General features: G+C 37.4%; 1 protein-coding gene across 1 annotated transcript in view; it reads right to left on the reverse strand.

Moving 5' to 3' along the window:
* Positions 1–3,092: 3,092 nt before the first annotated feature.
* tada2a (transcriptional adaptor 2A) overlaps positions 3,093–11,954 on the reverse strand; it is a 19,983-nt gene continuing 11,121 nt past the window's right edge. Inside the window, 7 exon segments of the mRNA XM_051861616.1 lie at positions 3,093–6,979; positions 6,981–7,058; positions 7,165–7,238; positions 8,663–8,706; positions 11,144–11,276; positions 11,454–11,525; positions 11,821–11,931. Of these exon segments, the coding sequence (XP_051717576.1) occupies positions 6,872–6,979; positions 6,981–7,058; positions 7,165–7,238; positions 8,663–8,706; positions 11,144–11,276; positions 11,454–11,525; positions 11,821–11,931 (620 nt within the window). The 3' untranslated portion in view covers positions 3,093–6,871.

The following is an 11,954-nucleotide window of genomic DNA, read 5'->3' on the forward strand; positions in this document are numbered from 1 at the left end:
TTAAGCTCCATCAACAGCATCTGCGCCATGATCGATTACCACACTTCATTTCGGCTTGCCCCTCAGTTTGTAAGCAAACAAAGGTGCAGTTACAGTTATGATCATACAATGAAAGTCTATGGCACAAAGCATTCTGGAGGTTTACAATCCAATGTGTACTTTTTAAACTTTTGTGTATTTTAATGTTTATTCCAGTGCAATGCCTTGCCCCACAGACTTCCATTTAAGTGCAAATACTCTGATTTTTGCTTGATTTAAAAACAGAGGGGACAGTTATTTTCTGTGGTACTGGTGCATGGAAATGCCTCATATACTGTCCATAGAATCTGTAAATACATTTTTTATGTTCCTAACCAGGGGGCCGAGACCCACTAGGAGGCCTCAACAAAATTCCAAACCGGCGTTTCCGGCATGGGAGGCAGGCATGCAGCCTCTAGCGTCTATCCCTAGTGCGCCTCTTGAGGCCATGGGAGCGAGGTTTACTAGCACAGCTCTTACTAGCTGGCCTCTGTTACACTCACCCCCCTAAACCTCACTCCCATCCGGGTCACGACACTAATGTAACCCCTCCGGTTCTACTCGCACCACTATGAGCGGGATTCTAAGCCATGTTTCCAGCATGGGAGGCAGGCGCGCAGCCTCTAGTGTCTATCGCTAGTGCGCCTCTTAAGGCCATGGGAGCGAGGTTTACCAGCACAGCTCTTACTAGCTGGCCTCTGTTACACTCACCCCCCTAAACCTCACTCCCATCCGGGTCACGACACCAATGTAACCCCTCCGGTTCTACTCGCACCACTATGAGCGGGATTCTAAGCCATGTTTCCAGCATGGGAGGCAGGCGCACAGCCTCTAGCGTCTATCGCTAGTGCACCTCTTGAGGCCAGGGGAGTGAGGTTTACTCACACAGCTCTTACTAGCTGGCCTGCAAAGTTACAAAGCACAAAGTCCACTCCAAAGTGAGTTAATCTCTGTATCAGTAAGCACTGTTTCTAAACTCCCTGAAATGCTTTTATTGTAGTCTTAAGTTTTCTTCTGGGAATGTAAACATCACAATATTCCTCATTTAAGTAATTCCCAGCCAAGGCATATTCAAAAAAAAAAAAAAGGGTGAGGCCTGGTTGAGTTGCGTTAGTAGTGTGTTGAAACACGGTTATGGTAAGGGGTGTGACATGGAGTCAAAGAGGCTGAGAACCACAGCTTTAAGTCAACATGAAATCAAAATAGACCCTATTTCCTTTCTAAAACACATTTAGTCTTATTGTCCAAGATTCATGAGTACATGTAATTCCAAAGAAATATAATCTGCATAATCATTCATCAAAATGCCAATGGACATCTTTTCCATTGACATCATCAGGGCAGCTTAAGTTTCAACTTATGGGTGCTGACGACAAGCGACAGTAAAGTCTGGTAAGTAACGGAGACTATTCACAATCCAATCAATGCCATAATTAACAAAATTAAGTCCCGCTTTACATGTTCTTGTGAGCATCCTGTTTGACGTCACATTACAGAAATAAAATGGGTTGAGAATATCAAATTCTAATTTAGGTCATGCCCAACAAACTATAGTGCAGGATTATAATGTCTGTATGAAGGAGCCTAATTTGCAATCCAATTAATGCAACATTCCTGCTGGTGGTACAAATATTCAGTCTAGCAGAACTGGATTAACAATGAATAGACATGAAACCTATTTTTGGCTAGTGACGCAATTCCTCCCTCACAGAGAGCTGCTAATGCAGTCCGGTGTCTGATCCCAAAGGCACCTGTGTCTCTCCAGCTGTGATGGCAGCGGTGAACAGACTCTGGATCTGTATGATGACATGAGTACAGACTGTTAGACTGTCCTCAGCTCCAGCTGTCCCTGCATGTCAGACATCTCCGCCTCCAAGTAATAAATTAGCAAGCAGATTTATACAGGGCTGCATGTGTTTAGCCGGTTAACACGCACCAGTCCAACAAACACTGGCTGTGTACCGACTGAAGTGTGCTGTTAAAAGCTCAGAGTTACAAGAGCATCATTGTTTTTTCATTTTAGTAAGTACACATCGAACAAACTGAAAATGTCAAAACAAATCCAGTCTGAATGAGGATTAAGATGCTCATTCTCAAGTTAGAGAAGGACTTGGCAGGTGAAAAGACGTTGAGGAGAGATGCAAAGCTTCAGTGCTGAGCTCAGTCATGACTCCTCAGCTGAACAGATGAGTGTAACAGTGTGAGGAGTGTGTGTTTGTGTGTCCGCTCTCCCGCCGTCCCCCCTCCTTCCCTTGAGCCGATCCTCTTTCAGACTATAGCTCTAGAATGCCACCGACCTGGTTTCCAAGGAAACCGTGAGTGTTGACAATGGAAGACAAGTTCACGTCCATGTTAATCACTGCCTAGCAATAAAGGCGAAGCGGTTGCCAATGGCACAGGAACTTCCTTAAAAAGGTGAAATCAAAAGGGACCATTTACTTTCTTATCACAAGCTCTTGGTCATATTATGAACGATTTATCAGCACATGTTACTTCAAATAAGACAAAAAAACCCAAAATGTAGTAAATAGCTTTACTTCTGATAGGACTTTTCCCTTTTTTTTTTTTTTTTTTTTTAAACTCTCACACGATATAACTTTCATTACTAGAGACCACTTTATTAAAATCCTGTCAATTCCAATAGATTAAATCAAACCTACAGTATTTCCTTTACATGTTATTCCAAAGACAAAAAAAATACTTATCATCTGCATAATCATTCATCAAATTGCCTCTGGGGGACAAAAAAAAAGCTTAAACTGGTCTTTCGGCCTAATCTGATTCACATTATGGCACTTAGTCATTCACATTTAGGCGTTAATCAGACAATTTATAATTCCTGATCAACAGCCATAAGGAGTGCTGAATTACATGAAGAGTTAGTTACTTGTGTAGAGTTGGCTATGCTACGCTTCTGCTAAGTTAGTATGCTGCACAGTTGACAAAATGTAATAAGCAGAAAAAAAAACAAAGATGGAAAAATGTGTCAGTTTACAATCCACTGTAAAATATGATTGAACTTGAAATTTGTTAGAAAAACTTCTCGATTTAACTTGAGACACTCTACAAAAATATCCAAGTTGTCACTTTATTTAACTTCACATTTCAAGTTGACTAAACTTAAAATTTTAAGGCAGCATGAACACTTACCCCCTTTTTTTTTTAAAAAAAAACAAATTTTTACACGTTACAATTTAAGACATTTACGGTCATAACATAGTACAGGTGACAAACATCATAAAGAGATTTTGTGATTTCTAATCAGGCACTGAATAGACTACCCATATACTTTCAGTCAGCTGAATCACTTTAGGGTGCCTGTACAGATTTGATTGAACAAGGAGGTTGAATTTTTAATGATACTGGAGGTTGGATGCTCATTCCACAACAGCGGAACAGAGAGAGAAAAGGGTCTGGAAAGTGATTTTGTACCTTGTTGTGGCGAAATTACCAGTCGCCGCTCATTCACTGACCAGCAGAAGCTGGAGGGAAATGACTTAAAAGTATTCAGGTAGGAGGCTGCTGGTTCTGTGATCTAGAGGTTCAGCTCTAGTGCTTTACTTACAGCCTCAAATCTAGGGATGCACCGATATTAAAAATTTGGCCGATACCTATAATGCTTTATATTTGAAAGCCGATAACCGATATATTGGGCGATAAATCTAAATCCAAATTTTTATATAAATTTTGAGAACCTAATTACAAAAACAAAAGTTTCACCATTAAAAGCCCTGTCCCAAGCACAAAATTATGTTCTCATTATAATTTTATGTAGCCCTGTATGACAGACTTGCGCTGCACACGTTGCACTTAACTGTATTTTCCTTTTTGAAGTGACTCCAATCATATTTCAAGCAATTCAAAACGATCATGGTGAACAGCGCACATCTGAAGGATCTGCTGAAGGAAATAATCCATTATTTATCGGCTTTAATATATCGGCCAAATTTTCTTATCGGGCCAACAACGATAACATTAAAAAATGAACATATATTGGCCGATACCAATATGTTGGCTGATATATCGTGCATCCCTACTCAAATCAATAGAGTAGATGAGAAAGAGGGAGGTAAAGAGTACTAAGAGCATTCATCTCATAGGACTGATGTAATTTCCATAAAAATGAGACGATTAGGAAGTGGTGAAAGAACATTATAAAACAATGAATGAGGGCTGTGGAAAAGATGATAAATCCATTGCCAGAAACATGCATCACCACAAACCTTAGTAAATAAATCATGCCTCCGTCCTGCAAAGCATTCATTAAGTTAATGAATAAACTGTTCTTCTGAGTCAGAAATGAATAATTTGATACAGATGAATAAATGATTTGCTGACAAATCAAATCTTTTGTCACACAAAGCTATCGTAAGACTTAAAATTTATCAAGTCAGAATTTAGACTTAAAAGATTAGTTCACCCAAAAATTAAAATTCTGTCATCAATTACTCACCCTCATGTCGTTCCAAACCCATAAGACTTTCGTTCATCTTTAAAACACAAATGAAGATCTTTTTAATGAAATCTGAGAGATTTCTGTCCCTCCATTGAAAGTGTATTTCAATGGAGTACTCTAATACGGGTGCTGCTCTATATGTTCACTGATCTATGTTTACTGTATATGTGATTAAAAGCCTAAGTTATATCTATTCATCATATAAAGCGACCGTGTCTCTTCATAAGACTTGGATTAAACCCCTCGATTCATATGGATTTATTTTACAATGTCTTGGGTTTTTTACGACATCAGTTTTGGGTGAATAGTCTTTTCAATGGAGAGATAGAAATTTCTCAGATTTCATTAAAAAATATCTTCATTTGCATTCCAAAGATGAAAGTCCTGTGTTGGGAAAGACATGAAGGTGAATAAATGACAGAATTTTCATTGGGTGAACAAACTCTTTAAAATATATATGGACTACTTTTATAAAACTTTTATGGTGATTTTGTAAAGTTTTTTTTGAAGTTTGAAAGCTTCAGTCCCCATTCAATAGGTGAATTATGGAAATGAACTAAAATGCAGATGACTATGAACTGTGGGTGAAAATTGAGTGCATGAAGAGGCATCAGATCTCATTTAAAGACGGGCTCTGTGGTTTGATGAAGGAATGAGCACGCAAAACAGCAGATCTACCTCCCACACAGTGAGCCGACACCAGAATCTGTCTTTCCGCTCTGCTGCAAGTCAGCAGCCGTTCACTCACACACCAAACGCTTTACAGATCGGAGACATTATAGCATGCCATCCCAGTCTGATGCTACGCTCCTGTACGAGGACTATTTCTGCCTAGAATGCCAAACGAGATTGAAGTCCGATGAAATTTAGATGGAAAATTGTGAATCTGGACACAAAATTCCACCGTCATACTTTCACTCTGAGCCATGCTGAAAGCAGTTCAGATTCAGAAACTACATAATGTGAGACCTCCGATGTCACCTAGAGGAATGAGGACACAAATAAAAATGTCAATTCCAAACTCCACGCCTTTCAGCCATCAAACAGGCCTTCATTTCTCCATGGGGCTTATTCTCATTTGGGCAGGGGCTTATCATCAAAGGTGGGATCTGGAGTGTTAATCAGGTCCCTAACACGCGCCGACGTCGCTCTACGCTGTTGTGATATGCTTTCTAAAGGCTGATGGTTGCTGCTGCTGCCATGCGTGTGCTAAGGCTGCTAGCGTTAGTCACGGTTTTCACGTGTCATGCCGCTTCACTAGAGCGAGGCGACAGTAATAGATTTCACACTCAACTGGTGTAAATTTTGCCACCCGAGATTTCAGAAGACTCTTTCTCAGCCGCCACATTAAAACTAGCCACAAGTTTTAAAGAACATATTTATGTTCAAATATTATAGTGGCACAACTAACACAACTGTTGTACAAAAATGAATTATGCATAAATAATAACTGAAGTGTAATGAATTAAGTTGTAATATTACAACATACTCTGCATACAAGTCTCACAAAACCTGCCTGGATCATATTTCACTTCAAAAGTAATTTTGCATAAAGAAACTGAAGGAATTTGGCTAAAGATATTTTTGGAGTGTAAAATTATTTTCAAGACAATTTTCCCCCATTGACGTAATGTGTAGAGTCATTTTACTTTTACTAGTTTTGTAATTATTATTATTATTATAACAGTAAAAAAACTTCCAATTAAAATCAGAATAAAGGCAGTACAATAAATATTGTCTGTATAGTATAATATATAATTATATATTATACTATTTAATTTTAGTATATTTATTATTTATATATATATATATATATATATTTATCCTCAAAATATATAATGCATATTATATTATATTATATTATATATAGTGCAGGGTATTAAATTGTCACGAAAAAAATACAATACATTTATAAAAAGGATATACTGTATCCTATATTTATAAAAATATGATTCATTTTCTTTAAGAAAAGTATAATTTCTCATTTCTTTGTTAAATTTGGAGTAAAATGCGATGCAGACGTGTTCTTCTAAGACTTTGAGATGTTCATCAAAAAATTTCAGACTTCAAAAATTAATCAACAATTTTAAGGGCATGTAGACAAATACTAAACAAAATGTTACAGCGTCGAGCAATCAGATTCTCCTCGGCACAAACAGCAGCAGTCTTTGTGCACAACTATCAACTTTTAGAGTCCTGAACATATAAAGAAGCACCTAGTCAGTCTTTCAATAACAAACAGGTGCAGATGTGTTAGGAATTAATGACTTTGAACGAACTAGATACAACAAGTACACTTAAAATCTTTCATCTCTCATTGCTCATTCTCAACATGAATGATCTACAATGAGCATGATTCTTCATCTATCAGATGTCCTTGCAGCAGTTCAATCATCACTAAGCCTTATTGATGTAGCCCTCTTTGATAAGGAAATCGTAGATTTTGCGTGTCTTGTTGACATCTATCTTGATGAGCGATCGGGCCTGCGCCAGCCGTAGACCCCCCTTGCCGCCGGCACTCGTTCAGCAGGGCCTGTTTGTACTCCAGATACGCTCCAGGCACCAGACGAACCACCTGACATAACTGAGAGAGATGATGAGAGAATCGTTTAGGATCCATTATATCCCATCAATGAGGCAGATGTCTTCAAAATGAGCTTGTGCCAGAAGCAAAATCATGAGTTCCAAACCTCTTTTTCTCTCTCGTTGAGTTTTTCAGTGCCAGGCAGCCCTGTTAGGTTGAGAGGTGGTGCGCTTCTTCTGCCTGTGGATCAGAGGAGTGAGAACATTCAGATTCTCCTCATCAAGAGCTGACAAAATGAGCAACAGATGTGTTGCAAGTTATCTAATAAGAAATAATCAAGCAAAGCAATAATCCACAAGGGGCTGTGCATTACAGTGATTATACCACAGTTTGTTGAACGCTGTGCTGCATTTCATAAAAATATACAGCAACACTTTAGTTTAGGGTCTAATTCTCAATATTAACTAGTTGCTTATTAGCATGCATGTTACTAGGATATTGGCGGTTTATTAGTACTTATAAAGCACATATTAATGCCTTATTCTGCATGACCATATTCTACATCCCTTAATCCTACCTAATACCTAAACATAACAACTACTTTACTATTAATAAGCAGTAATTAGGAGATTATTGAGGCAAAAGCCATAGTTAATAGAGAAAATCGGAAAGCATGACCAAATATACATTTATTGTTCTTCCTCTTGATATCAATCAATCAATCAATTAATCAAACAATCAATTCGCAACTCTATTATTGGTACTTAATTATAAATAATGGCAATGTTGAAAAAAGTTTTAGCTGCTTAATAATCTTGTTGAAACATTTTTTCAGGATTCTTTGATGAATAGGAAGTTCAAAAGACTAGCATTTATTTGGAATAGACATCTTATATACATTTTTATAAATGTTTTTACTTTCACTTTTAATCAATTTAATGCATAAATTGATTTGCTGAAAGGATTTCTTTCTTTCTTTTTTTTTATTTTTTAAATCTTACTTACTTACTCACATGTTATTGTATCACAGTTTCCACAAAAATATTAAGCAGCACAAGCATTCAAAAAATAAATTACATATTAAAATATATTATCATAGATAACAGCTAGTAAAATATTTCACAATATTACTGTTTTTACTATATTTTTTAAATCAAATAAATGCAGCCTCCGTGAGCATAAGAGACTTTTTACAACATTAAAAATATTTTAACATTTAATTTTACATTTTAAAATATTACAAATATTATAATTATTATTATTGTTACAACATATAATACATTACATAAATCATTCAATAAATTGATAATGTCTGCTTAATCAGAAATATGCTTTGATTTCCCAACTTATTTATCAGTATCAGCAAACTTTCATATACAGTCAGAGTGTGATCAGATTCATACGCATACAAATATGTCCTAGTTGTGCAGTGAAGTGACAAAAGGAGACAAAATGTGAAAGTATGAGAGAGAGAAATACAAAGAGATGTGAGTGGCTTCCTTTTTACTGAGCGTATTTACAGCGGTGCATCTCAGAGAATAGATGAATGTGTTTGAGCCTGCGGCTTCACGGCTGAAGAGGACATCACAAAGATTGCAACAAGAGACCTGAGCGCAAGACAGGAGACACAGCGTGAACAATGGAGGAAATAGGTAGCACTGTACCTGAGGTAGTGATAGTGGTGACCACAGGAGTGATTCCAGCGTCACTGTGAGAGAGAAACACAGTCAGTCAACAGCCGCACTAGCAAAGCAAACATTATCACACAAACACTTTTGAAACATCTCTGAATGACGGGCTGGGGCTCTTGGGGTTCTCAGCAAAATAAAATATAAATAGAGAGCCTGATTCATCATTCACTTTTACTTTGTCTACTTTTGCTGAATACATACACCAAATTTTTTGAAGCTACCGCTGGAGCTACAAAACACAAACAAACTGACAGCCAAATACCCATAAGCTGTTTGAATGAGAATACACTGTGGACTAGTAGGCAGGTAGAAACACATGTGATACCAATAAAACAGCAGAAGAAAGCACACTAGAAATAAACAGCAGTGCTTGCATGGCAGCAATAAAATAGCAGAACTAATAGTAGAAGTTATTATTACAATAACACCGTCACTATGAGTGATTGTGTCATGCTGGAATGACAGTAATTATGTTTACACAAATAACAAAAACAGTGCCTTTATATATTTTCTGATTTGTCTCATTATTATACACTACTGTTCAAAAGTTTGAGGTCGTTTTTTTGTTTGGTTTGAAAGAAATTAATACTTTTACTCAGCAAGGATGAATTAAACTGACCACAAGTGACAGTAAAACATAACCTCACAAAAGATTTATATTTCAATGCACATTAGAATGATTTCATGTGACACTGAAGACTGGAGTAATGATGCTGACAATTCAGCTTTGCCATCAATAGCTATGTTTTCATTTAAATTTGCAAATTGAACGTGCGCAAAGTATCGCATAAAACATTTGTGAGTTTCCATCTTGTGTTCAAGAGGAAAAAAAAAACATCACTTCCAAGGAAATTGGTGCAAAATATCTGTAATAAAAATGGAATGCAATCGGGGAGGCCACTGGGGCTTCCCCCCCCATCATAAAAGACTTGCGTCTCAGAGTGCGCAGACAAAGCGCAATAAACATTGTCATGTTATCTTGCAGTTGGATGCCTGGTGTTTGGGAACACAATCGTGTGAGATGCTTCTGGGAGGGAATTAAACCAAATCATTTTGATGACAGACTTTGGCTCAGGCATTTCAGAATGATCAAACCAACATTTGAGATGCTGTGCATGAAATTGGTCCACTGGTTAGTCCAGTTACTCAATCACATCCTCTGTTGAGGCAAAGTCACATTGAGTTTTTTTGTTGCGCATTGAGGGATTTCTTTGGTAAATGTGTCTCCATTGTAGTTTATGCGCATGTCTTCTTATCGGATGAAAAATGTATCTGCCTCAGCTGAGTGCATACGTTTTTTTATGCACATTTTTTGAATTTATGTGCATCATGGCATTTCCATTCAGCGTTTTTTAATGCAATATCCCAAAATGCAGGTGGATAGGTGGATGGAAACAGCTACAAAAATAAATACATTTAAAAAATATATTAAAATTAGTGCTGTCAATCGCTTAGAAAAGTTAACGAATTAATCGCACGTTTTTCTGTACTTAATCGCGATTAATCGCACCTAACATTAAAGTATTTAATATATTTTTATGTTGTAATAATTTCACATTTAATCTCCAAATGAATGTAGAAACAACATAAAGACAGTATATTTTAAATATTTGATCTAACAGGTAGGAAATATACAGAAATTGAATGAAGTTATCAAACACTTCATTTGTCCTCGCCAGTCTTTACGGTCATTTAAAACTTTATTTAACTCATTTAAGACTGAGCTTACAAGGATAATTGACAGAGCGGGCATTTTGGCATACTTTTGTGTGTTTCAAGTGTGAACGAGCACTCAATGTGGCCGGCGCGCTGTATGAAGTGGCTTTCTATGCGCACAAGTCATGTGTGTCATGCAGACAGGAGATTAACAGACAGCACGCCAGTACAGATTTAAGTTTTATCATTTTATCGTCTTATGCTTGAATAGTTTAATAACACTCATATGAATGATAGCTTGATCATATAATGTAACGCTAGCTAAAGGATGATGGAAAAAAACAGATGCTGCGTTAATTGTATTAAAACATTTTTTTTAACGCGTGAATCTGAAAAAATGCATTAATTTTGACAGCCCTAATTAAAATAGAAAACAATTGTAATAATATTTATAAAACATTACTGTTTTTACTGTATTTATGATTGGTCAGTATAAGAGACTTCTTCCAAAAACAATTAAAAATCTGCATAATAACCAGCATAATAACAACAAAAAAGTACTTTGGTACAAAATTGATACTAAATTAAAACAAAATATAAACAGACAGGACAAAAAATCTGATGTGTATACATTTTGGATCAGTATTGACATGGTATTAAGTCAAGAAATAGTCCGGGATTAAGTTCATTTGGAGCTAAATTAATTGTAGAATAATTGCAATAATTACAATACTACGTTGTAATAAAGTATTGCAATAAGAGGAAGTGAGTAAGTTGGCATTAAGGAAGTGATCTTACATGGCAGCCTGTTTGTGCAGCCACTGCTGGCAAGCACGGGCATCTTGAATGTACTGCAGGACGTCACACAGCATGTTCCTCTTCCTGCGCTCTTCCTCTCGTATGCGCTTCACTCTCTCATACACCTTAGCACCTGCAGCCCAGATGACAGGGGTCAGATGAGCTAAATGTGACATCTATCGCAAATCTGAATGTAGTTAGTGTGGATCATATTTGGATGGATCTGCCATTTTTAAGGTGAAATCATTGCTTGCAGACTGTGTTGCTTTTGAATTAACTTCCTTTTGATTTAGGCTACCGCCCATCTTACCACAGAAAGACTGAATTCCCTCTCTCCTGTACTCCTGCAGTCTGTGGATCTCCCTCCTCAGCTCAAACTCCACTGTCAACGATTGCATAAAAGAGAGAGAAACAGAGCAGATGGAGCTGTGAACTTTTCACCCTGGCTGATTCAAACTACTGGGGCGGACAGAGTGAACTCAGACTCAGCGCTGGTGAATGACATGGGGCTTGTTCATCTAACCCAAACTGTCCTGCACATCCACATTAAACCACAAAACACAGGGCTAGACTGATCCTGGGTCAGCTGAGGAAGAAAACTAGAGAGTAACGTAAGTATAGACCAAAATGTTGACATCCTATCCATCAAGTGTGCAAAAAGAGGATTAAATACTCACAGGCGTGACTCTCAATGAACTTGTCGTGCTCTATGGGTCCCACCACACGTGCAAAGCGTCTCATGACATCATAAAGGTCCTGCACTTCCTTGGGATAGCGCCTCTCCAGAACTGACAAAGCAACAAATGTACAA

Source organism: Ctenopharyngodon idella, chromosome 15 (genome assembly GCF_019924925.1).
Source record: "Ctenopharyngodon idella isolate HZGC_01 chromosome 15, HZGC01, whole genome shotgun sequence".
Classification (NCBI taxonomy): Eukaryota; Metazoa; Chordata; class Actinopteri; order Cypriniformes; family Xenocyprididae; genus Ctenopharyngodon; species Ctenopharyngodon idella.